Consider the following 24,791-nt stretch of genomic DNA (forward strand, 5'->3'; position numbering starts at 1 on the left):
AGGGACCGTGAAGGTGACAATCACCCGTCGAAATCAACTGGTACAATATTAGGTAGCTGGTCCCAGCCGTGAGAAGGGAGAAGAGAGAGAAAGAACGAAGAGAAGAGAGCAAGAGGAAACTGCGAAAAAGATGGTGGAACACTGTTGCAGGCTGACAGAAAAATCGAACAATTGGAGCAGGACGCCGAACCAGTGGTTCACCGACACGAAACACGATTATTATTAATTAACCTGTACTTTTAATCATCAACGAGGATAGGGTAAGCGTGCGCACACCGCCGCCATGGGAAAATATACTCGAGCAAACGGATAACGCTCTAATATAAAACAATTTACAACAAGAACAGTAACAACACAACATACATACATGCTTATACACAATACATACGTGCACATACACACACAGTCGCTGAAACTTTTTGATAAAACGACCGAATCCGAGAAAAGTCATCTGTATCGATTAAGAAAATTCGAACTATCATCAAGATTAATGGGTGCTGGGTGGGGTGGGGGAGTCATTAAAGGAATTCTACATATACGTGTGCACTGAAGGACAGAGATGAGAGAATGTGAGTTATTATTACTTTTTTTGTTTTTTTTTTTTAAATATAGGTATAACAGATACACAGTGGTACATCGTACAGAGAGTTACTGAACAGAATTTTACCTATTATAATTATTATATATATATATTATATATATATTATATATATATATATACATACAATATATATATACTTATACAGTATATTACATCTGTAGATATTTTAATGGCGGTTTTACAGATAACTAATGAATGTGAGATTTAATTTTAAGGGAAGTGAAAGGAGTACTGTTTCAATGAACAGACACGCACGCACACAAGACACAGAGACACGTACACACGTATAGGAATACACGGCGATGACCTGAACAACCGTACGGGGTTGCTGAGGGGAGTCAGTATATAATAATAATAAACACTAATGTAGGAATATTATAATGTACGCGTTTACTGAGTACGTTTACAATTTGCCACGAATCCCACTGGATTGGCCAGACAAGTTCGTTCAGGAACGATCACTGCTCACCGATTCTCCTGCGTACTGCCACCAAAGAGTTGCTTTAATCCTAAACGGAAACGAAGATAATCGCTGCCGGCCGCGATTCAGAGTGAAATTGTTTGCTACCTCAATTTTTATATCGAAAACCTTTTTGGAAACCGGCTTTCGCCGAGGGCACAGGGCACCTCGGCAAATCCCGGTTATTTTCGCAAGATCTTTACTGATCTCCGCGACGAGATGCAGGTCGTTTTGAGTCTTGCAATTTATTTCATTGGAGAGATAAAGGATTTATCGATAGACTGTGGAATTCTATACATTTAGAATGAATTCTACTAAAAATCACAAAACGAAAAATAATAATGGACATTGTTTTATTTTATTTACTGAACTATTATATTATTCATTGAAACTATTTTCATCAATGAGAGAATTTAATTTTTGTTAATTTATATTTGCCGGTTTGTAAAATTTCATTTGATTGCCAATAAATCTTTCCAACTGATTGTAATTTAATGGAATCTATTACTATTTAACTTATCTATGTAAATAAAAAGTTTTGCTGTCTATTTGCTAAGTCTAACGTTGAAATTTGTATAATTTACAAAGTATTGTTTCGCAATCTTATGAAGAAACGAAATGACCTGTATCACAGCACAAGTTGAAGTGTTTCTCGGAAACGCAGCATGTGATCCACGTCTAGTTTCTTTGACGTCGTTGCCGTCTTGACCCTGAGGTCCTCGACGATCATTTCGGTAAATGTTAAGCTCCGAGTGAACCTGTAAACGTATTCAGTACATGGTCTATATATCTAGTTCGACACAAAGTAGTTAAGTAGCGCGAAACCATCACAGCTTAGCAGTCGCTAAAAAGAGGAGCCGCCTCTTTTACGGGTCTCTTTAACATCGTTTTTCACGTTTTGTTCTGCCTTTCTAGAAGAGAATTGATGTTCTGTCAGAGCGCTGCCTTTAAGAGGATCCAGCAAAATGAACTGCATTGTCCTCCCAAACTGTTGATAAGTCTACAGTTAGCACCTGTGATAAGACCTTCTCTTAACGATGGAAACGTCTAATAAATTATTCGATAAATGATGAAATTGATGTTGCTAGTTATACTGCAGAATATCAACTAGCACTTAGCTAGTCACTGTACATCGACCTCCACAGTCTACAAAACTCCCAGTTAAATACAGTGTTGTTCATAATGCTGAAACCACTTAGCCGGAACGATACCGCTCGATAAAACTGTAAGAGTATAATTCATGTCTCGCACAGTGTAACTATGATTCGTCTTCCAAAGCTTCTCACGGCACGCTTTTGAGTCACACACAGAAACACAAAGTCGCATACAGGATGTCCGAGCTAACAAGAGCAGAGAAATCATTTTCAGAGCCCGATTCAACGTGTATAAGTTCGTCAGCGGTGATGGTAGCGCGTGATCGTCGTAATTAAACAAAACATAACGTCTCCGTCTGTGAAAAAAATATATTAACAATTTGGGGATCAGCGGAGACCAAGACTCACGGCGTCTTTTAACGAAACGTTTCCGATTTTTGGAATCTGTTCTTGAGAATTGATGGGTCTTTGGGATCTATCAATCAGGAACCGATGGGTTCTTGGTACCTGTTGGTCCTTGATCGGGAAAAACCAAGTGGAATCCATCCAAAAGCTTCGCTTACGGTGAATTGTACTTCAGGACGTAGGTGAAGGTGTGCCTGTCTTTTTACGAGATCTCCGGAGTCGTTCTTGCGTGATCTATGGATCAGAGAGGATCAGGAAGGGGATTGGATGTGAGTCGGGCGGACATGTTAGTTCAGTCGTCGATTCTAAAGAGACGGGCGCACAACCGTAGTGTGTAACTGTACCTAAAGTCGTCGTAGAGATTAATGAAGATAATTGTACCTATAATGATGAAAAATACATACACACGCAGTAACACGAACATATACTCACACACAGACATACACAGACATGAAGAAAAAAATCATTTCACGAATCTCTCTAAGACATAATTAACGAAAAGCGGAAAAGAAGCAAAAAAAAAAACGAAAATGGACTATCGGCTACAGAGGGAGCCGCTCGCGAGCAGCGTCCAATTTAATGGGCTTTCCGTATTATTTTGTGTAGTATTCTATGCACAGGGTTTCCTATGATAACTATAAAAATTTGCGAGAGATATTTCGTAAATCAGACATGGAATCGTGATCCGAAGTTTGTTTAATTTTTCTGTCAGAATGTAAAGTCAAAGTAAAAATTATCTCATTTTTATGTTATTTTGGATAACTATACTTGAGAAATCCTGTGCGTCATTAAGCCCCACCTGTTCGTGGTTTTCAATGATTTCATAAATAATCGAAACTAGGTGCCGATGAAATTAAATGAGATCCGCGAACAGGTGAAAATGGGAGTTGCTGGCAGGCGAACGCGCGTTAAAACGCGACCGGAATCAGCTGAACCAAAGTCATAATCGCCAATTGCACGGTCACGATTATTTATTTATTCATTTTGCTCGCGTGTACGCTTTTATCGAATGCTCGACGCCCCTGTATTCCGCCTGACTCCAGTATTCAATTGATCATACACGTTCAGCGATTCATCCATTTCCAGACTACGGATCTTCGAGCACTTGCAGCATGTGCATATTTTAATAACGCAAGGATCTGTATGCACTTACAAAAATTCAATTCATTGCATTCGAAGTTATTTCAGTTTAAAAATCGAGATATTTCTTCTAACTTCTAATATTTTCATTTTTACATAATTTGTTTGTTTTTTTGGTTTTTGAGGATCAATTAACCCAAACGTAATAGTATGAGTAAGCTGAAGGCATAATAGTAGCGATTGAAAATCGTACGATACGTATCGTACACACAGGTGTAATGTAATGCTTAAAAATGATAATCTCGATTCTATCATTCAAGTAAAAAGGGTTTAATTTACATTTTATCTGTAAGCGATTTTTCTATGTTGTGTTTTCTAAAGAAGAACTTGAAATGCTCCTGTATTGCAAATTATACTCATTGTAATTATGAATGCATTTTAGGATAGTCCTCTTTACAGAAGGTCCTTGTAAAACAAAGGTTGAACGTAAGGATTTGCATAAAGATCCGCAGTCTGTTCATTTTTATTTATTTGAATGCAATTGTACAATGACTTCTAGGAGAGAAAGAAAGAAAGGAGAGGTGTCACGGTGGTCGGGCAGGTGTGTCGAGCACGATCGCCACAAGTGATTTCGTAAATTCGCCTGGGCTATTCTAAAAAAATAATGCTAGAATGATGGTCAGGGTGGGGAGGGGGGAACCGAAAGAGAAAGAGCGAGAGAGAAAGAGAAGACACCGAAGTCGATGATGGCATCCGGTCGTCGGATGATCCGAGGAACTATTTAACTAACGATCGAGGAGAACTGGTGATAAAAAAGTCATTGTAAGTTTCGCAAGACCTCACGTTCGTTTCCTACTATTTTTGTATGCAACATAAAACAAAAGGAGATTGATGGTTGCGAGAGTGAACAGATATTTGAGTGTGAGAGTGTGCGAGAAAGAGAGAGAGAGAGAGAGAGAGAGAGAGAGAGAGAACAGGCAGCATGCGTTTCATTAGAAGAGAGGAGACGAAGAAAGTTTTTTGACGCTTCTCGTTCGGAAGTCCGCATCTTCCTAATCACCTTCCGTTGATTGCACGTCGATGACTCGTTAGCGAAACCCTTTCTGTTTGTTACATGAGTTGCTTGGTCCTTTCTACACAAAGGTAGCTAAAGATCGATCGACGGTTGTACTCGATTAGCAAGGAATTTTGTTCGTCAGTCAACACTGCGAGAAGCTACGGAATTTCAAATTTTTCGCTCACTTCCGGTGGCGCCGTTCTCGCAATGATCAAGGGCGGAGGTCAGTGACCCTTTGGTCGTCATTGTCACACGTTCATTTGTTTCTGTTCGAAAAACTGTGCGGGACACAGAAAACAGATTTAGTCACACGTCGTTGACCTCTTCGATCTGTCGATGGACAAAATTCCAGTTTCATATGTAAATCACATAAAACCAAGCGTTCATTCGACAATTTTGCTTAAATCGTTGCTAGACTGCGAATCTTATGTATTTGTAGCAAAAGTCATCGTATCATTTTCACAATACAAGAATTAAAATTGTAAGAACATTGTGCACACTGTCTATACAAGTCTATGAAGATACGCAGTCTAAACATTATTTACAAGAGAAAATTGCATATAACACAGGGCTCAAGAAACAGTTTCGTTTAGTTCTGGTTCAGGGTGTGGGAACAACTCGCAATGATTGGGGCTACAATATCTGGGAACTTCCTTCTGGAATCATTATTTAAATGAATATTTTTACGACTCTTTCTGATGTAATACAGTCATTGATTGCACTTGATTGTTTACAATTAATGGTTTCTGAGAAGAATGACTAACTATGGTTTGCAACCCCAATTCTAGATACTATTTTCATCCCCTGGATATAAAAAATTATATTGAGTCTTATGCTGTATGTAAATCTCATCAAAGTCAGAGGGGACCACTTTAACAACAGCCCCCGGTAGATCAACTCAAAGATCACTTTTGTTACTTATTCAAATTCATCTTGAGTATCTTATGTTCTGATTAGGGATCTTTAACTCTGCTGCAACAATTGTCTCAGTTTTCCAAAGTATATAACCATTGTTAACAAACTATGAACCTGACTGGGTGAAAAGATACGGCTATCGTAAAGTATTCAAGATATAATTAGATCAGAGAGTGATTTAAAGAATGCAGCAGGGTTGATGGTGGAGCGATCTGCAAGAGGTTCAGTATATTTTGTTCCTTCGAGAACTATTTCGCGTGATAATTTTGCCCATTTCTGCATCAGACGTGTTAGCTGGCGTGAACTCAACGTTTCGTTGTTGAAGAGCGAAGTATCCTGCCACGATTTTGCCCTCGGTGAACATGTTTGAGGCTGACGCCGGTATGAACCAGGCCAAGCTTCAAGCTGAACGTACACTCGCATTCTTTCTAGATCACGCCTGATTATTTGCTTTTTATTTGGACATATCACACGGTACAAGAATAAACGATGGCTGTGCCTTTATGCTTAACTCTGTAGTTTAGACTTGTTCATTTTGAACCGAGCTTGGTGTGCGGTTTCAGCTAGCGGCTTGTGCTCTGTCAACCATTGAGATTAAAGTTGACTAAGAGAAATGAACGATTTATATTTGTTTTGGATGGAGATGACAGTTCAGACATATTCACTGATAATTTGCGGGCCAAACACTGTTGAGATTGATGTTAACTCTTTGAGGCCCAGAGTTGGCAGGCATTTGATGAGGGTGGATGCGCGTTAAACAAGGAATTGTACAATTTTTGTGTGTTAATTAGTAAGACGTTTTCTGTGATGTTGTACAGAGTGATACATGAGAGATGGAGCTTCGTTTTCTAGATTAGATAATTCATTTTAATGCAGTTGCTGAGCAGTACAGTAGGTAATGAATACGAATTGCAGTCGTTTTACAATTGCCTTTGATTATCTTTAAGAAAGTTATTCTTGAGCAAAGATTATTGTTTTTATATGCAACACACAATGTAAGTTCATTTGAGTTCTTTTTTTTGAGTTGTAATAGAGCTCTGCTTTTGATGGATCATTCTGTGCAATATAAAATGGTACAAAAGTAGTTGCAGGATTGATGAAGCTGTATGATCCTCAAAGAGTTACATAGAGGACATGTTGATGGAGTAAATGGGAAGCGGGAATGTGTGTGCGTGGGATGGGAGGAAGAATGGCGAGGTACACTACGACGAATCGGAGAGGATTCGTTTGCAAATGCATCACGAAGGTGACCGAGAAGATGGAAGCGAGATTAGGAATCGTATGATGGAAATAAAGAGCTATACTACCAACCCAAAGATGCACAACATCATAGAGAGCCGGACAATTTGATAGAACTCATGTCAGTCTAATTATATTTCTTGTTATATTATATACATATATATATCATATTTTCCAAAAACGAATTATATATAATTCAATAAAAAAAAGACACTCTCGTTTGATACTTCGCGAGACCTTTGAATTATTCCCGTGATCCAGTGTACAGTTGAACATACCATTTATAATTTTATAGTTTTAAGGCAATATCCCCTGAAGTAATAATGATTTTCGGTGTTTGTTTTCGCATTTTCAAATCAAAATTACCGCCCTTTTGTAAATTGTTTGTGCCAGTGCTGTATACTCAATTCTACTCACGAGGAGTTTCATTTACGTAATAATATTTATTACAATATTGTAAATGTTGATAATTATTAGTTAGTGAATTTATTTTACACATATTTAGCACTTCTTCCTATAAAAATTTTATATATAATAATATATATACATATAACATTTATACTTGGACTATTTTCAAAATAGTATCAAATAATAAATACTAATGAACAAATGGAAATTTTTGTTTAACAGAAGGAAGAGTCAATGTAAAATAAGAAAATATTTAGAAATTAAGTGCCCAACATCGACGGCATAATATGTACAGCCCTGAAGATCAGCGCCTCCAGCGTTCTTCTTACGAATTAACATTCGTAACGGTTTTGACGACGAAGCAATGAAGTATGTATGGTCCTCCACAATATTTAGAAAAAAAGAAGTTCAAATGAAGTTTCCAATATCATAATTGGTAAGAAATCAGAGCCTTACTGTTTCTGAATCAATTCATATATAAATCAATGAGAATCAATGCAAAATATCTTTCTTTGATGATCCAAAAGAAGCTTGACACGCAGTTAGCATGCCAGGAACGAACGCGTGTTCAGTTATTACATATTCAAATTTATCTGTATTTCATTTTACAATTAGTATGCATGGATGCGTGTATGAAAATTGATGGCGAAAATGACGTTAATGATCCTGATGAAAAGGAGGTTGCGAATCAAGACATTTCAATACTGATCGATGATGATATTGGTAAGATACAACTTTTCGGTTACAATTCAAAATGGCGTTTGGCGCGAAAGATACGCAAATGACTAATATTTATATTTGTTGATTGTTCTATTTAGTGTGTGTGAGTGTATGCATAGTGAATGATTGTGTGGAGAATGATGACACGAATGACATTGATGATTGAAACTAGGATGCAGTTTACATCAGGTTGTCAGCTTTAATTAATGGACGCCGGTATCGGTGAGTCAAAATTATTTGTCCTGTATTCCAATACAATTTTTGTAACATTGGTTTCCTTTATTTGCAATTATTGGCGATTAAGGAATTTGAATATGATCGCCAATAGACAATAACATTCATTATATTTTGGCGCTATAAATTGTTTCAAACTTAGTCTTCATATTTTTACTGCCGACAACTTTTCGATGATTTTAAACAATTTTAAACACTTTACAATCATGAACGGTACTGTATAAACTGATGTAACCGTTCCTTCTGCAAAAATTGTTATACGGACGTGGATGAAGTTTCTAAAGGTAATCAGAAGGCCCGTTCACTTATGGTTACAAGATTTATTACGTTTTCGTTATTTACACAAAGTTCGTTGTAAGTTCTGTTGACAAGGGTCCAGAGAAACGTTGCGGGACATTGAGTAGTTTCGCGTGTCCTTAAAAAAAGTTTCTATACAGGCATCTTCGTCCCCAATGTCGCTATGAACCAATGCCAAAGTGCTACAATCGAACGTTGACATTCACGTTTGCCATACGTTCGTCGAGTGTGACCAATCCGCGACGAAAGCCCTCCGGATTGTCGATCGCTTGACGTTATTGCACTTGGTTCCAATTTGCAGAACATTTGCGTCTCAGAAATTCTACTTGCCAATCACAAAATGTCGATACGACGATAACAGTAAGTCAAAGTTATATAATAGTCAACGGCGGTGCTATACTATATTTCTGAAACTTTTTGGCACGTTATTAACGCAAAAAATGAATAATCCAAGAATACTCAGAAGTTCTGGCGACAGCATGTTCTCAGTTACACATAGAAAGCTAAGACAAAATCCTCGAAGGGCGAGCGTCGCCATAATCGCCTTCGCAAAAACCGAATCGAAAATTTCTTTAGATATTTCATCTAGATACTTCTCGAATTCATGGGTTACGAGTTACACTGGCGTGTCCTCCATTGTCACTCTTTAAATGTAAATTTTACGATCTGTACCCACCACCACGTTGGACCCAGTTACGCGACTGCTACCAATTCATGCTAGCAGTTTGTTCCTCTCGTTCGCGACGATTAACAATTAAGAACGGTTCTAAGAGTCGGTTTACCAGCTTCTCTCGATTCTCGTGCACGGAAATCGCTATTGAAACCGGTCACAATAGTGCTCGTTTCGAGGAAGCTGTCTTCGGTCGCGGAAGAATCGAAGGAACTTCCGGCTCCGGTGGACGAACCCAAACTTCAAGAATTCGTTCTCCTGGTTAGCCGAAAACCTTGAATAGACCTTGAAAAGTAATAACAAAAGTTTTGTTCGGCGAATAGAAATTTCAATTAATAGAAATTTAAAACGTTTCCTGGAGTTCGTCCACAGAAAACCGGAATTGGTCCGCTCAAAGAGTACCGGTATCGGAGCAGCACCTCGATTCAATTAAACTAATTTACGTTTAAGCGTTATAAATGGATTACAATCGGATTATACACTCGCTTTTCGCCACACTCATGCGAGGGTCGCGTTGCCGGAAAAACACGTCGAGGTTTCTCGTTTATAATTCATGAATTCGATTTGACAACTCATCGCTATCTAATAACTAGACAGCAGTTTCTCATTTTTCCGCCAACGGGACCTAATCTCACGTAATACAAGGTACGTGAACTCAAAGGAAGCACGCAATATCCAATAGATCTCATGCAACTATCGAGTTGCCGGTCAAGAGAACTACAATTCGTTTACTTGGGAAACTGGTCTGGGATCGAGAGTAATTGATCCTTATGGCCAATTACTTGTATTCTTCCGAGATACAGGCAAATTCAAACAGAAATTTTCATTAGTTTTCTTTTCTAGTTTAAAATATGTAATGATATGGACAGTTAAGTTTATTTGAGTAGATATCACTTTTAATATACTGTTACCATAGAATCTCCAATAATTTAATCAAATAATTTGTTTAAGCACCTTTTTGTTACATCGTAGTTCAGTTTACTCCAGATTAGTCCAATCAAAATGAAGTTTTATGTTCGATTTACATGGTGGTCAACGTGTTAACTTTTAACGTTTAATTTTCTCAGCTGGCTCGATCGAAGACCGTTTCCTCTCGCCGTGAACAATGTAAATGAACCATTCGGCTGACTATAAATAGGAAAAAGGGTATTGCTACGGACGGCGGACAGTGAACGCGCCAACACCGGCGCGCCAGTCGAAGAAACAAGGAGATTCGTTACGTAGAAGATCACTGGGGCGTTTGATTCGCACAAGACAGTCCCTTTGTTCTAGCTGACTTCACCTTAAACGCTAGACCGGATGATTTTAGTTAAATTAGCAACCGGAATAATGTAACGGTGATGATATAGGTCCAGAGAATATCCGCGAATAGTGCGCGCCGTTTTCTCGTTCACATTTTTAGTGCGGCTGCTAGGGTTAGCTAGGACAGCGTATACCGGACTAGTATACAGTATGTATAGAATAATAATAATAATAATAATATTAATTATGTATATATAACATACATGTATCTATATTTATAGATTTATATTTATATATTAGAGTTTAATCCTAAAAGTTTCATGTCGATTCGTTCCAAGTCGGGGCTAGGCTACGATTTTTCTCTAGGACGTAGGTCGCGGTACGTGTTCGGAAAATGATAGTTCATGGGGTATCATGGAATTATCGGACAGTTAGAAAGTATCGAGGGGGCAGTGGTCGAAATTCTGCGGGGTTGTGGGGAAGCTTTTCTTCTTCTTGTGAGAGGCAGACATTTTCTCTGCGAAAGGACAATTTTTGTAGAAGCTACCAAGATGACAAGATCTCTGCGAAATCGGTAGGGAAACAGCGTCGAACACACTTGGACTGGTCCCGATACCTTCTTCACACGTGACCGGACCCAAAACTACTTCCTCGATGAACAAATAGAGACAATAACATCGTCAAAGTTGAGCAAAGGGTATCCTCGTTTAAATCCACCTAAATTTTCTGCACCTCGCCGCGACCTTAGAATCGATATTGTTTTTTTTTTCTTTTCGGAAGATCGTTCCTCAAGGTTGTCGACAGAGAAAAATCGACTTCTCCGAAGCTAGACACCTCGCCTCGAGTTTCTTCTTCGTCCTTGAGTTTCTTCTCATTTCTCTTCTTCTGCTAGTTCTCGTAAATCGTTTTTGTGTTTGATCGTTCTCGTTGGTTCGGAATCTCCCGGGGTTCACGCGATCAATTAACTACTGTGACTGTACGCGGTGTTCGTGTACGGGCCGCTGTAGATGGACGAGCCTGTCGTCGAGACGCTCTTGTGTCGTCTCTTTGCCAGTAGTACCAGAATGGCGGCTACCACTGCCAACATGAGGATTAGACCCGCGATCGCGATGCCGATGGCGAAGCTCCTTTGCGAGATGCAGATACTGTCTGGATCGTCTGTCGCCTGGAAATTACATCATTCTGGTGTTAGTCGTCTATGCGTTTCGTTAACAATTTTTTAAACGAAGATTCATACTTTTCAGTTGAATCATTTTCCTTTTATCGATTCTTAAACTTTTTCTAGAATTGTTACAAAATTAATTTGGTATATGCAATCTTTAAAAAATTTAACAAAATATACCACAACTCTAATAATCATTATATATTATCTAACTAGCTGTTTCGTCTTTCAGATTGTTAAAAATTGCGGGAGCTAAGTGGTTTAAGAGCTGGCAAAACCAGGTGGAATTTCGTCAGTCGTTTTCAGGACACTCTATTGCGAGATTTTAGTTTGCCAATCGGCGACGAAGGTCTCGGTGGTCGTTTTCCAAGAATGATCATTTCGAACCGCGAAATCGGCTTGCCAATGAGAATACTAATGCGACTCACCCTTTCTCTGACAACGTCATCGCTGTAATCAGACCTGGAGCCAATGTCTGAGGCTTCGTTCACGTATAGTCCACTGTAGACCTCTATGGTTGCCGGTGTACCACCGTCGAGGCCCTCCACATTTTTCACCGCGTTGTTCGGAGTGTCCCTGCGTCGTCTCGACACCGAATTGCAAGCCGGCGGCTGCAACAACGGCATAGTGATTACCTCTTTTGGAAACTCTCCAGAAACCTCGATCATGCGATCGGTTGGACAGTCATGCGACTCGCGTCTACGATTTAATACAATCTGCTCAATCCGTCTCTTGTTTTCAAATCATTACATTCGAAGCTAACTTTAGAATTCTTCGCATTTCTTTCGACCTAAGAGATTCCTATTACTTTCCGCTTTTCATTCTCTTTTTGTGTCCTCAACAAGAATTGTTGAGGATTAGATACTTTATTCATGAATGATGCAATGCAATTAGGACAGGGAATATAAGTGCATTCAGAAATGCCTATAGTACATAAGCTACGACATTTATGGTCGAGTCACAAAAATTCTTTAAATTATGTATTTAACTGCACAGGATGATTTTAAACAGTCATAATAATCAATGGACAAGTTAAGTAACGACCGGCTTTAATCATAAGTTCAAGACGGTCTGTATTCGAGTGAAGCGAGGATCATTGATATATATTAGGGTAGAGAACAGAAGAAAAAGTAATTCATATTTAGATCGAGGAGCAACGCGGTTATAAATGAAGATTATGGGAGGATATGGTTGCTTCGCTATCCTTTCACCATTCAAGTGATTCGATTCCGTTTGATCCGATATTGTTAAATGATTATTACACCATTAAAATCTGATCATCGCGTAGGTAATACGTAGTGGTATTAAAAGGGAAGGGATTATAGGGGATTTAAGTCGCGTGAACTTAACGGGTTGAATGGAATTTCTTATTACCGTGTTGCTGCATCCTCCGTCGTGTTTCACGCACAGTCTGACGTTGCACTGGTAGTAGACACTAGCTGTGTAAGGAAATTTGTGCGCCTGGAAGTTCACCTTCGCCTCCGTTTTGTCCTCGTTGTACGTGAATTGTCCCATAATCTCGCCGTCCACCGGGCAACTGGAATAGAAACGGATTTCGCGATCACTATACTGTTCGCAATAGAAATTGTCCTATTATGTTCCGTTCAGGTCTTACAGGAGTTAGAAGGACCAAGGTGTAGATCATTCAGAACGAATGCCGGTATTTAAATCTTCAGTTTTGCGAGCAAATACTCGTAAAAAATCGTTTGCTATGTGTTAAACGATCTCTTTGATTTGTAGAGGACTGAGCAGACTTTTTGGGACACTGAAATCGAAAGTTAGCAGCTTGTGACATAAGTTTTGGCGGTTACATCGAACAAGTCGAGAGTGAAAGTGTCCCCGCAACAACCTGTCTCATCAGCTGATTTGCTTATGAAAAGAAGTCAGTGAACCGGCCCGCTTTGTATCCTGAATTCCGGCCCTTGAATTATTCATTGGACGCTCTGACGTGGTCAATACGGTCACATAGATAGCGGAATTGTTTTTTCGAACCGTGTCTGCCAATAGACTGCTACGTGACAGAAATAAGCATAAGTTCTCTTCTCTTTTACCAATTCTACATTCCCGGAAAATGAAGTTCGTGGAGAATACAGAAAAGCAGATTACAAAGGGTGAACTCTAGCAAAAGAATAACTCGATGAGCGTACTAATAAGTAAATTAAAGCCGTAAGTGTTTTCCAACGTGATACTAGCATCTAAAATAATTTCCAATGAAATTATATTTCGTAGCTTCGAAACATTTATAGATATTTAACACTGGAACAACCGGGCGGCTCATAATGCTTCGAAAGTCTACTTCTACAGTTGTTGGGACTATAAAAATGTTCTACATTCGAACGTACATTATAACAGAAACGTAATGATGTTTGAGTAGATCTGATCTTCTAATTATTATAAAATAACATACATTAGTAGCACTTAATGCTAGCGTTGAGACCGGTTTGTTTTAATTTCAAGAACACGCTAGCATCGTTTAAAATACCTTAGCGTGTGTACCTTTCGTGTACAGTGTATAATAATCGGCTCACGGGGGCGTGTATGTATCCATCCGGAGTCAAGGGATCAAATAAATTGCGTTGATTTGGCGGGACATAATGAGTGAGGTGGCGGAGTGTGAAAGAATGTAGAGCTCGCGGAAACTAGGAAAATTGATGGTGATTAGGAGATAGCGAGGAAGATACTAGTGGAGCGTACGGAATATAGAGCTGTTTTCTAGAAGAGGGAGCGCGGCCGTAATTGTAGAAAATAGGTGACCCGGAGCCCGTGAGAAACAGGGAAGCGTGGCTCCAGAAAAAAATAACGAAAGAGAAACTTCTCTCGGTGGATGCGAGCAAATAAGTGATTCTCGGAAAATAACGTAATAGGAAATTACCCTTCATCGTTTATGAGCCTCTGCTCCCCCCATCCGAGTCCATCGCGCACCAGGCAATCGGAGATCTTCAGGCCGAACATTTCCTGTTTGTCGATGCTAATGACCAAGGTCAGGGGGTCCCCGATCTTCACGTTTTCCGCCACTTGATGCCTCGTTGGATCTCCGCTAAAGATCTTCATCGTGCATCCTGGCATAGGAGCTGTTGCCTGTCAAGAACGTTTCTTGCTGGTCTCTTAATGCTTACTAGATTGTTCGCGATCGTCTATTTTCGCTACCGAAAGCTCTACACGCGAGCACCGTTCCTCTCTTTTTGATCACGCGCACTACTGTAAATGTTTAAGCGAGTTCTCAATTTTATGGGAAAAGGCGTTAATAGAATTTTCATTGCTTTGGTAATTGATTGCGGAGATTGTACCGAATTTTATCTGTAAAAAACGCACTTTTCCTTCTCCCCTTTTTCAATGCGAATGTTAAATAGAATTTTTTACTCGTCTTTAAAAAAGCTTCTATTGCTTAAAAAATTCAGAGGGATCTGTTCATAAATTCGAGACAGATGCGTGAAACGAAGCGATTTTCGTAAGAGATTTTTCGGGTTACCAAATATCAAGAACTGCGTCGAAACAAAGAAATGCATTCTTACCTGCAACGGCAGGGACTGCAGCATGGCCACGTGTGTCTGGTCGTTCGTTACCACTTTGTCTCGCGTCTGGTACCGACATCTCACGTGAAAACCTCTGCCCTGGTTCGTGACCAGCTTCAGGTGTGGCTGCACCACTATCGTGTTGAAGTATTCGATACCGCCGTCGTCCTGTAACGGAATTGAAAAATGTCTCCGTTAACTTACAGTCTTGACAGTGCCACAGGCGATGCATATTCTAGGATTTTTGGAAGCGTTTGTCGTGACACACCTGGTGGTTAGGAGGGTTAAAGCTTGAAAATTTCATAGATTTTAAAGGCCACAGGTTCATAAGTTCTCCAATGATTCATAGATTAAAGAATACAGACGCACAAAGTTTGAGAACTAGAATATTTAATAGTATAAACATCCGAGCTCAAAGAGTTAAAATGGCAACAGAATATTCCGAGTTTATGCTGTCTACTAATTTATTAGTGTCGTTCGTGTTCTCGCCAGCTAAAAACTATATCGACTCTGTCTCGGAACAGCCGCAAAGCAATTTCTCGGGCCTCGGTGTCTGGGTCGTTTCGATCCTGCGGCGAGGATATAAAGTAAATCAAGTCACAATGTAAAACCGATCCCAATCTCCGCTCCCTTTCTGTCCGTGCTATCGTAATTGTTTCAGTCATTGTTCGCAACGGACGCGTTTCGGTGTGCCGACTGTTGCAATTCACCAACGCGTTTACGAGCCATTTCGTGGCTTCAACTTGTTGATTACGTTGCCCAGGACTCGTAATCCTCTCAGTCCTCGCGGCAATCCGGCCGTGTCCTTGCATCGTGTCAGTAGAAACCTAATTTCACGATGGAGTTCCTTTTTATTCGCGCCAAGATGATTGTTCACCTACAAGCATTACCGTTCGCGGCTATTTGATTTTCTTCCCCGACGGGAGTCGCTCTTCTGCGAGCTATCCAGACCAGTCATTACTGTTAATGCGAACGATAATCACCGTTAATGAAGTTAATTCGTAATCGAAGCTTCCGCGGCCAATGCATCTAATGGGACGATGATCGCTGTCTTTAGGGGATGCCGATGATCGCGTCTAGCTGATTGAGACTCTGTTTATACGTGTTTACTTAACTATCGTTTTTCTCGAGATCGATTAATCCCTATTTCTAATGAAAGCTATTAATCAGCGAATTCTACGAAATCGTCTCTATTTTTTCTTAATTTTTCTATCTTAACCATTCGAAGTTTGAGCTCCTCGAAATCTGAATCGTTCCAAGGGACGTGTTCAAGTACAAACACTTGAATTTTCGCAGAGAATACGACGACTTCTCCGGCGTCACCGCAAACAACTTAAAGCGCCGCTGTGTCACACGATCCGGACTACGATCGGACTCCCGCGGCAAAACGAGCAACGATACTGTTGTTCACCGTCCTCTTCCTTTTTCCTGCGGGCCCGATCCCTTCAGACCACCCCGGCGAACGCGACGAATTTTTGCGAGTTCGCCGTTCCCTCGAGCATCGATTTTTCTTGCGGTTCTCGCGCGCAGGAATTCATTCCGTGAACTCGATCGCGCTTCTTCTGTATTATGTTCTTACTTGGCCAGATCCGGTGGTTTTCCGCGGCCAGCTGGCCATTCCAGGAACCTCCGCCAATGAATGATCATTGCTTGATTCTTGACGATCGTTGCATTCATTGTCATTGAGCAGCTTTAAGTTTCACCGAGAAATCTTCCCGTCTTTCTTCGAAAATCGTAGCATTGCCGGTCGTAAATAATGTAGCGAGCTGCATTTGTTATAATTCGTTACCAAAGGGTTCGTTCTGCTAAAGTATTCAAATAAATCAATAAAATTGATTCGACAGAACATTTGTTCTATTTCTTTAATTTTCAACTTAAAGAAGAGACAAGCTAAGAGTAGAGTCTAGCCTTTCACCCTGGATCTTTTTAAACTGTTAATTTCAGCAATTTCTTTTTTTCAACGGTGTAATCAATCTTTTATTCCACCCTTATTCCTTCCTCGGAATCCTTTCTTTCGCTCCTCGTTCCTATAAATTCTCTGGAAACGTGAATAGGTATAAAATGACCGCTTCTGCAGTTGAAGTTAATTGGTGCAATTCGAAAGCTGTTCTGTTGGAATTGTTCGAGTGGTTGAGCTGTTTCTTACAGTCCTGGGCAGTAAATAGGGGTCCCTGGTTCTGTCCTAGGCATACGAGGCAGCTGTGCCTCGTTGCTAGGTGTGAAACGTAAAGTCACCGATCCTGACGGGCCTCTCTCGGGCCTCTCTCGGGCCGATGCACCGCAGATTGCGAGTATCCTTGCTGAGGTCGGACGCGGGGATTCTCGAAGGTCGTTGCCTGCTCGATATATACGGTGTGCGTGCAAAATCACCGCGCAGAATTCGTTCTTCGTCGATCTCCCTCCACGCTTTTTAATGCTCTCGCGTTATTTCTGTAGACGGATTTACCGATTTCCAAATTTTCCTATTCTTAAATGTTGATTTAATTTGAATAGAATGCGGATTTTATGCATTTGCAGCGGAATTTAGTAATCGCGATTTTTAACTGTTGAAAGATTCAAAGAAATTAAATGTACCTCTTGAAATTGCTGCAGACAATTTTTAATTCATAAGCTGTAAAATCGAGTAAACTAATAACAATAATTTTGTAGGTAAACGCAATTAAGCCGTGGGCTACATGGACAACAATACCGTTGGTGGAGATTAATTTTCGCGTAACAGGACTAACTAGGAAGCGTTTCCTGGCGTTGTCCTCGTCAGGGGCCGAAAACGATAGGAGCCTCTTTCCCAAAGGACACAATCCTTGCTCAGGAAGTCGCGGAGCCTGTAGGACGTCGTTCCCAGCTCGCAGAAGATCCTATCACGCTGCGTAGAATCTTAATTAGATACACGAAATGGACCTCTATTTTCCGAACGATCATTTTCCGCGATTAGCCTGTTATCGTTCATTGTTGAGAATTTAATAATCCACCGGAGTAGAAGACACAGTGGCGAAGGGACGGTAATTAATCAGCGTTATCTCGGCACTTTAATGATGATAATGACTGCGATCTGGACGTCTCCTGGAAGTGCGTGGCTAGGTTACGATTATTGCAATCACGGTGTCATTCGATAAGCCATGCTGTTCTCGGATAACGCTCGTCGGCGGGAATGGGTGGTTGGAAATATTTAGTAATACTCACGTCGCAAGCTCATCAATATCTGATAATGCGTTTCCGAGATATCGTTATGGCTGTCGACATCGTTTCACGGCATCGCTCTCCCTAACAGCCGGGAAAATTCGACTCGTTAATATAATTAACGTTCCCCGGGGACCTCGTTATGTCGACGATAATTTCTTAATGACTTGATAAAACAGTCATCGGGTATGGACGTTTAGTGGCGCTTTCCCGAGACCGATATGCTCGTGTCACTAATTACTCCATAATGACCCCGGGACATCGAATTTAATCGCTTCCAGACCGTTACGCGAATCCATAATTAAATCAGAGGTCAGCCCGAAAATCTTGAGTAAACTTTCTTGGAATTTCGATCGACAATTCGAAATTGCTGGATTGCGGAGCACTCGACCCTCGTTAATACAGACGCGAAAATGTTTTTAGCTGTTGGTTAACGCACTTCGCAGCCTGCTAATTGATTTCTAGACGACGTGTTAAACGAGCGGTTTACCGTTCGGCAATGCTAATGCCAATGTTGCAGATTGGTATCGGCGATTTATGAGCCAAACTCGCAGCTAAACCAACATCATTACATAATTCGTATTCCCCTTGTTGTCGGTCAATTGAACGAACATACGCCTTTCGGCTGTTATACATTCAATTGTGTGTGCTAATTGGCATTATACATTCTCGTGGCTCCGATCATTTAAATTTTAAATACTACTCTCTCCAAGAATCGAAAGGCTGACTTCGATTCGCAACATTTCTTCTTATAATGGCGAGATTAGCGCCTATTAATGAAGAAGTAGTAATTTTTCTCAATTATTAATACAAGTATAAAGTACTTGACTAAAGACTAAAATAAATGAATTTCTTTTTTAGATGATAGCATGGTTAGCTTATTTTAATTTGTGGATTACTTGGGATAGCAAGAAAAAATAGAAGGAAGCACCACCTATCCAAGGACATCGGCTATCTCTTAGCGTTCTACTATAGCCTCTTTAAGATCAAGATGCCAAAATTACTCAGCAAAATGTAGAGGAAGGTCTCCACCGAGCTGTTAATTCGATCTTCGATGAATATCGACAACAGGCGCCGATTGTGTAACATGGATCGGATTAATCGAGGACCAGTGTGACCTCATCCCCGCAATGATCACCTCTCGGTGGTTAGCAACGCCGGCGCGGCAAGGTTTGTTGCGTAGGCTTCGGTAATGATCCTCGCAATTTGTGGTAATACGGATTCAGGTGTGGGCAATCGGTCGGTAAAACCGATCCGGGGCGTTCGAGCACCGCCCAGGACACGAATCTGCATGATTGCCGTGTCGAATTAGCAGCTTGCTGACTACACCCGGGTCGCGCCGGTACTTTTAACACCTACCCGTACCGTTTGCATTCATTATTTAACGCCGAGCGCGCTTAAAACCCGTGAACACTTATACTAATAATATAGATTCGTTAGACTTCTTTATCCTTCTTTAGTTCGTTTTACTTAGCTCGCAATGTTCTGCGGAATCGTTTTCGAATCGATAACATTCTCCACCTATGCCAAGAATCTGTGATTACGTTTTTTCCTATTTTATTAAGACAAGCATTTTTCAGCAACGGATATCGTCAAAAGTACAATGGATTTCAACTTCAAACTTCACAAAGACATCGCTGAAGAATCAAACTACAAGATCGTAAAGAAGGAAGTCGACGTTCTCCTTGAAGAGGAGAGTGTTAATTTTCTATAAGATCGTTGTGGAAGGAATTCGCCAAGTTGATCACGAAGGTTGCACTTGGTTAGGGTTTCGCGGCAGAGGGAACCAGGTATTTAGTTGGTAGTGGCCTCTGGGCCTGTCGTAGGATCCTGAGAGGCGAAGGTTGGTTGTTTTCGAGGTCGTCGATATGGGAAACCCACCTACACGAACGGGTTCCGACGGGTTCGAGGAGCCGTGCGGACACGGATAGCACTCTTCGTGCCGGTTCTCTCTTTCTCTCCCACTCTCCCCCTCTTTCTTTTTTTCCGTCTCTCTGCATGCCTTTATATATGAAAAGGGGAAAGGAAGAGAGATAGGGAGAGAGAGAGAGAGAGAGAGAGAGAGAGAGAGAGAGAGAGAGAGAGAGAGAGAGAGAGAGAGAGAGAGAAGCAAAAAGGGGCTGCGGATCATGGTGGACGGACCTCGGAGGAACTTTGAGATGCTTGGGGTCCGACGACACACCGGCTGAAACGATTCTGACGGACGCGTAAAACGAGTTTTACGAGCCGGAGTAGTGAATTTTAGTGGAGACGAACGGGGTGGTTAATGATCGTTTAAGAAGCGAAATTGAGCGAATCTCTCCGTAGAATTCCTGTCTTAACGATAATGGTAGCTTCATGAGCAGTGCCGGGAATCTTTATGTATCTGTAATGCATTGGAATGTGCGAAATCCGTGGGCATTCAATTACCGACATTCACTGCGATTTTTTGGTTATTTGACGCACGTGACGCTCGCACGCAAACTGCAGCCTGATGCCGACGAAAGCTTGTAAGCTGTTCATTTATTCAAATAGCATTGGATAAGTATTTGTCGAAAATAATTGTCCGACTGAATTCTTTCCAGTCGAATATTTGATTCGAATAACGATTATTCAGTATTCCTAACAAACTCTTCTATCTATTTTTATCGAATAATTCTTCATTCCTTATTTGAATAAATTATCCGTATAAAGATAATTTCTTCGCATCCGTTCCTATCTGGAAATCATACCAAGCATTTCTATACTTCTCTTATTACGTTCATTATCTATTCAACGGTAATGTCTTATGAGGAAGATTTCAGACAGTATAATAATTCGTTTCCTTCAAGTGGAAATAACACTTCTTGTTATTCTCCCATCAATATTCATGCATTAAATAAGAATGGATTGTGTGCGACTGCTAAAGAACAGATTAAAGTCGAAGAAATTCTACTTGCTGCGGCTGCAAAGAAGATAATACGGTGAAGGGGTTGAAGTACCCGGAGCGGTTCTCGAAGCAATGATAAATCAGTGCTTGTGGAACCGGCAGCGATATCTGAGTTAATAGTACCTAATACAGCGGTACCGAAGCTAACATTAGCTGAAGCGGCAGTTGAACCCACAATAGAGCATTGGCCGAGCAATGATACCTAAACGCAAACGTATAGGCTATTTCAATGGGTATACATTAAATGGTTTTATTAAAAGATAAACGATAATAATTCCGACAATAATGGTATTCAAGAGACTCATAGGCTGTAAAACAATAGCAACTAAGGTACTAACCAAAATGCTTCGAAGGCTGTTAAAAACTGCAGAATCGGTTGCATAAACCCTTTCGCGAATATAGCCAACGGCAAAGAACAATGTGCTCCATTTTGCAAGCGGACAATGTTAGAAGTGCTTCTGATAGCATGAGCTTGAGTATTATCAGCAAGAATTGCGCCAACGAAACCAGCTGAAATATCGTAGAAGCTGACGAAATTGTAAAGGCGGTCGACGACTGGCAGGACCAACTGCGTCTAAAACGCTCCACGGTCATAGCGAGCGGCGAAGAATTCGCTCTCCGGCACACCCACCAATCAGCACCGCAGGAAACCCGTCCTCGTGGAGAACGCGAACTGTTACGACGTACGGTGAATCGACCGAAAGCTGGAATTCATAATAAAGTACCGTTGCGTACACCGATCATACGCGGTCGGTTCCGTTTTCGCGCGAAGGTCGAGCCCATTGTGTATCTGTTCTTTTTCTCTCTTTCTCTATCTCTTCGTTTCTCTCACTCTATTTCTCTTTATTTCTCTCTACCTAGGCTTGTTCTCTATAACGGTTCAAAAATCCATCGAAATCGGCGTCATCGTGCGTTGCGTGCCGAGTGGAGACGCTATACCGTTCAGGCGAGAGAGGCTGATCGCCGAAGAGGATGGGACCAACAAGAACGACAGGAGTCGGATTCCATCAGCCGGAGAGCCGAAGAGCTATCAGACCGCGAGGCATCCACGGTATTCCCTTCTTGTCTAGTCACGGACGTTCGACATCATCGGATGTCGCGTCAATTCCCACCAGGATGCTACGTACACACGATGCGTGACGACTTATTCCGCGGAGACGCGTCACTCGGCAATTTCGTTCGGGAATCTGTCGGCTTTCGTTTCCTTTGATACGCCACTTTATTCTGACATAGCTGAGCGATTTTTTTTTGCGGCGAATTTTGTTGGATAATACTATTAAGATAATTTACAGATATTTTCATTTGACAGAATCGGGTAGAATTTTTGCTTCTCCGGTGATATTTTCTTCAAGAGATGAAAGTGATTTTTATATAGAAATTCGAATAGAGAAGAATTCGGTAGAATTTTTGTTTCTCCGGTGTTATTTATTTGAAGATGTGCAAGTAATTTTAGTGATCGCATAATTGAATGCACTGTAAGATTTTCATAGATTAGTGCGAATAGAGTAGAACAAAGTAATATTTTCTTTTAGTAATGTTTCTTCGTTTTATTTCTCCATAGAAGAACGAGGATAGGGAAAGATCGTGCGCGAGGAAATCTCGTCGATGGAAAGGAGGAAACGTCGATGCCCGATCGAAGTCAAAGTTGAAGCCGGCGCGCGGCCTCTGTTATGGCGTCGTAGACCACCCAACGCGCAGCCCCGCGAAAAATCTCGGCTATTCTTGGCTGCGCGAGCCTCGTCCTGCCTGAAAGACACGCCAGGCATCGAGGCATGCGTTTCTGATGTTCGTCGGATGCTTCCTGGACTGTTTTATCCGGGCCGTGGATCTTGAGGCGTTCGACGGCTCGGTTCATCCTTGCTCGATAACGATCGCTAATATGTCCAGTCGCGAGATGCTGCCTGAAGTCTTCGACAACTCGGGTAAAGGATCTTGGCGGATCGGAAAAGAGTAGATCCACTCCAAGAATTTTCCTAAACGCAGATCTATTTAGAAGATATAGGTGTTCTCCAATTTGTTTGCAAGTAATCAGATTGATTCACCATCTTTGTGAACAGAAGAACATTACAGAATTTAAGGATTAAAAAGATGACAGTGGTACCGTAGGATTCTCATCGAATTTGAGCAGAATAAATGTTTAAAATTTAAAAGATTTGATTAATTGAAGAAGATTATGCAGAAATGCTATGTGTAACTGACAACGAGCACTCGAATCTACTAGAATTCGCCAGAATGCAAAAGGAACGGACTCGCGAGCGAAGAATTTCGAAGCCAAAGGGGACAGTTATCTCGAGAAACGCTTCGAGACCCGTTCCCATCGGAGGATTCGTTTTTCCACGCTCCATCCAGTACACGCGAGTCTTTAATAAATCGTTGTAGCAGCGGATTATTACAGTCGGACTATCTGCTATCTGCGGACAGTCCCAGCTCAGGAATTCGTTCCCGTTCCCGTCCGCTCTGTTCATCAGAACCGTGTAGGATGCACACCTTTTGGCCCCTGGCACCAGAACGAGCCCCGGTAGCCGGGGGTTTCATGCAAATGAACTATCAGAGGGACTCATCAGTGCCGCCCTTGATTCTCGTTATTAATGTTCCTGCAACTTTCTCACTCGTGGTACCACCAATCTTCCCCGGCAACATATACCGTGCCGCGCACCCGCAATTAGGATAATTTTAATCAACGCGAGCCGGCGCCACTTCCTCGAGAAGTCAGTTTTATTTTCTCCGCCTTTTTCCCGCCGTTTTAATTCAATTCTGTGAATTTCGTCGAGGATTCTCTGCAGCGTGTACGGTGCGAACCGAAAGGCTGAGAAGCTTATTTTTGAAATCGTGACGATTTGTCCAGAAACTGTAAGAAAAATCGGAGATGCTTCAAACGTTTCTTTAATGGCAAATAGTTTTTTAAATAGACCTCTTTATTACCAAATTGTATGATTATTTTAAATTTACAAAGTCATTCCTTTTCAATTTAGCATTCTTAACGATCATCGAGCACAGCGAGGGGTTCGGTAATTTATTCGATGATCCTAGAGCTCGTGAGGCGCGAAACCCCAGCCCCAGCGAGCTGGAAGACACGTCCGTGGACAAAGAAACATTTAGCGCCAGCGATGTTCATTTATTTTGCACGTTTCAATTAAGTTTGATTAAATCTGCGGTGGCGGTCGTCGACGAGGGGGTTGGATAATGTATTCAGGGATTCTCGGAGGTGTAGAACACGTTGCGGATAGCGTTGTGCGATGAGAGGGGTAGAATCCGCGAGAGAACACTGTGCCGGGGAATGCACGCGATGGGGCCAGGGCCGTACGCACGTGAACGCGCCGCGATCCTTGTCGGAGATTTATATTCACCCGGGACAGTGATATTAATTCCACGGCGACCAGGAACCCGCCGCGCCGGAGATCTTATTAGCCAGAATTTACGTAACGGCCGCGGGAATTGCTCGTTTCCGTGACTCGTAGCCCCACGGCCGGCTGCAGGAAGCTTTCCGATATCCGTGGAATGCACGTGGGTGCACGTTGATGCACGAACAAATCGAGCCGCGTTAGAGCGCCCGTAAAGATGTCCCGCTGCAGTATCTGACGGGCCTCGGGACTTCCGGGCGATGCTAAAA

General features: G+C 41.4%; 2 protein-coding genes and 1 long non-coding RNA gene across 9 annotated transcripts in view; 2 read left to right on the plus strand and 1 right to left on the minus strand.

Annotated features, from left to right (window-relative positions):
• Positions 1–84, plus strand: part of LOC144468703 (uncharacterized) — a 38,594-nt gene extending 38,510 nt beyond the window's left edge. For all 6 annotated transcript variants that reach the window (XM_078178362.1, XM_078178360.1, XM_078178364.1 and 3 more), the window contains one exon: positions 3–84. Coding sequence is in view for 3 of the 6 variants with exons in the window: in XM_078178360.1 (XP_078034486.1) it covers positions 3–52 (50 nt within the window). In the remaining 3 variants the exon portion in view is untranslated. The remainder of the gene's footprint in view (positions 1–2) is intronic.
• Positions 85–7,613: 7,529 nt separating this feature from the next.
• Positions 7,614–24,086, plus strand: LOC144468716 (uncharacterized). Of its 2 annotated transcripts, XR_013493850.1 has the most exons (6): positions 7,614–7,695; positions 7,875–7,982; positions 8,078–8,201; positions 19,135–19,443; positions 19,854–22,232; positions 22,743–24,086. It is a non-coding gene; the product is annotated as an uncharacterized LOC144468716 (long non-coding RNA). The 2 variants fall into 2 exon arrangements; XR_013493851.1 differs by lacking the exons at positions 7,614–7,695; positions 7,875–7,982; positions 8,078–8,201 and having other exon boundaries at positions 17,084–21,967; positions 22,043–22,232.
• The window catches only part of Pio (zona pellucida domain-containing protein piopio), a 90,149-nt gene continuing 72,998 nt past the window's right edge, over positions 7,641–24,791 (minus strand). The window contains exons 5-9 of the mRNA XM_078178384.1: positions 15,097–15,264; positions 14,457–14,662; positions 12,959–13,121; positions 12,013–12,195; positions 7,641–11,587 (exon numbers count right to left, since the gene is read on the minus strand). Coding sequence (XP_078034510.1) covers positions 11,384–11,587; positions 12,013–12,195; positions 12,959–13,121; positions 14,457–14,662; positions 15,097–15,264 — 924 coding nt within the window. The 3' untranslated portion in view covers positions 7,641–11,383. The remainder of the gene's footprint in view (positions 11,588–12,012; positions 12,196–12,958; positions 13,122–14,456; positions 14,663–15,096; positions 15,265–24,791) is intronic.

This window comes from Augochlora pura, chromosome 4, assembly GCF_028453695.1.
Source record: "Augochlora pura isolate Apur16 chromosome 4, APUR_v2.2.1, whole genome shotgun sequence".
In the NCBI taxonomy this organism is placed as follows: domain Eukaryota; kingdom Metazoa; phylum Arthropoda; class Insecta; order Hymenoptera; family Halictidae; genus Augochlora; species Augochlora pura.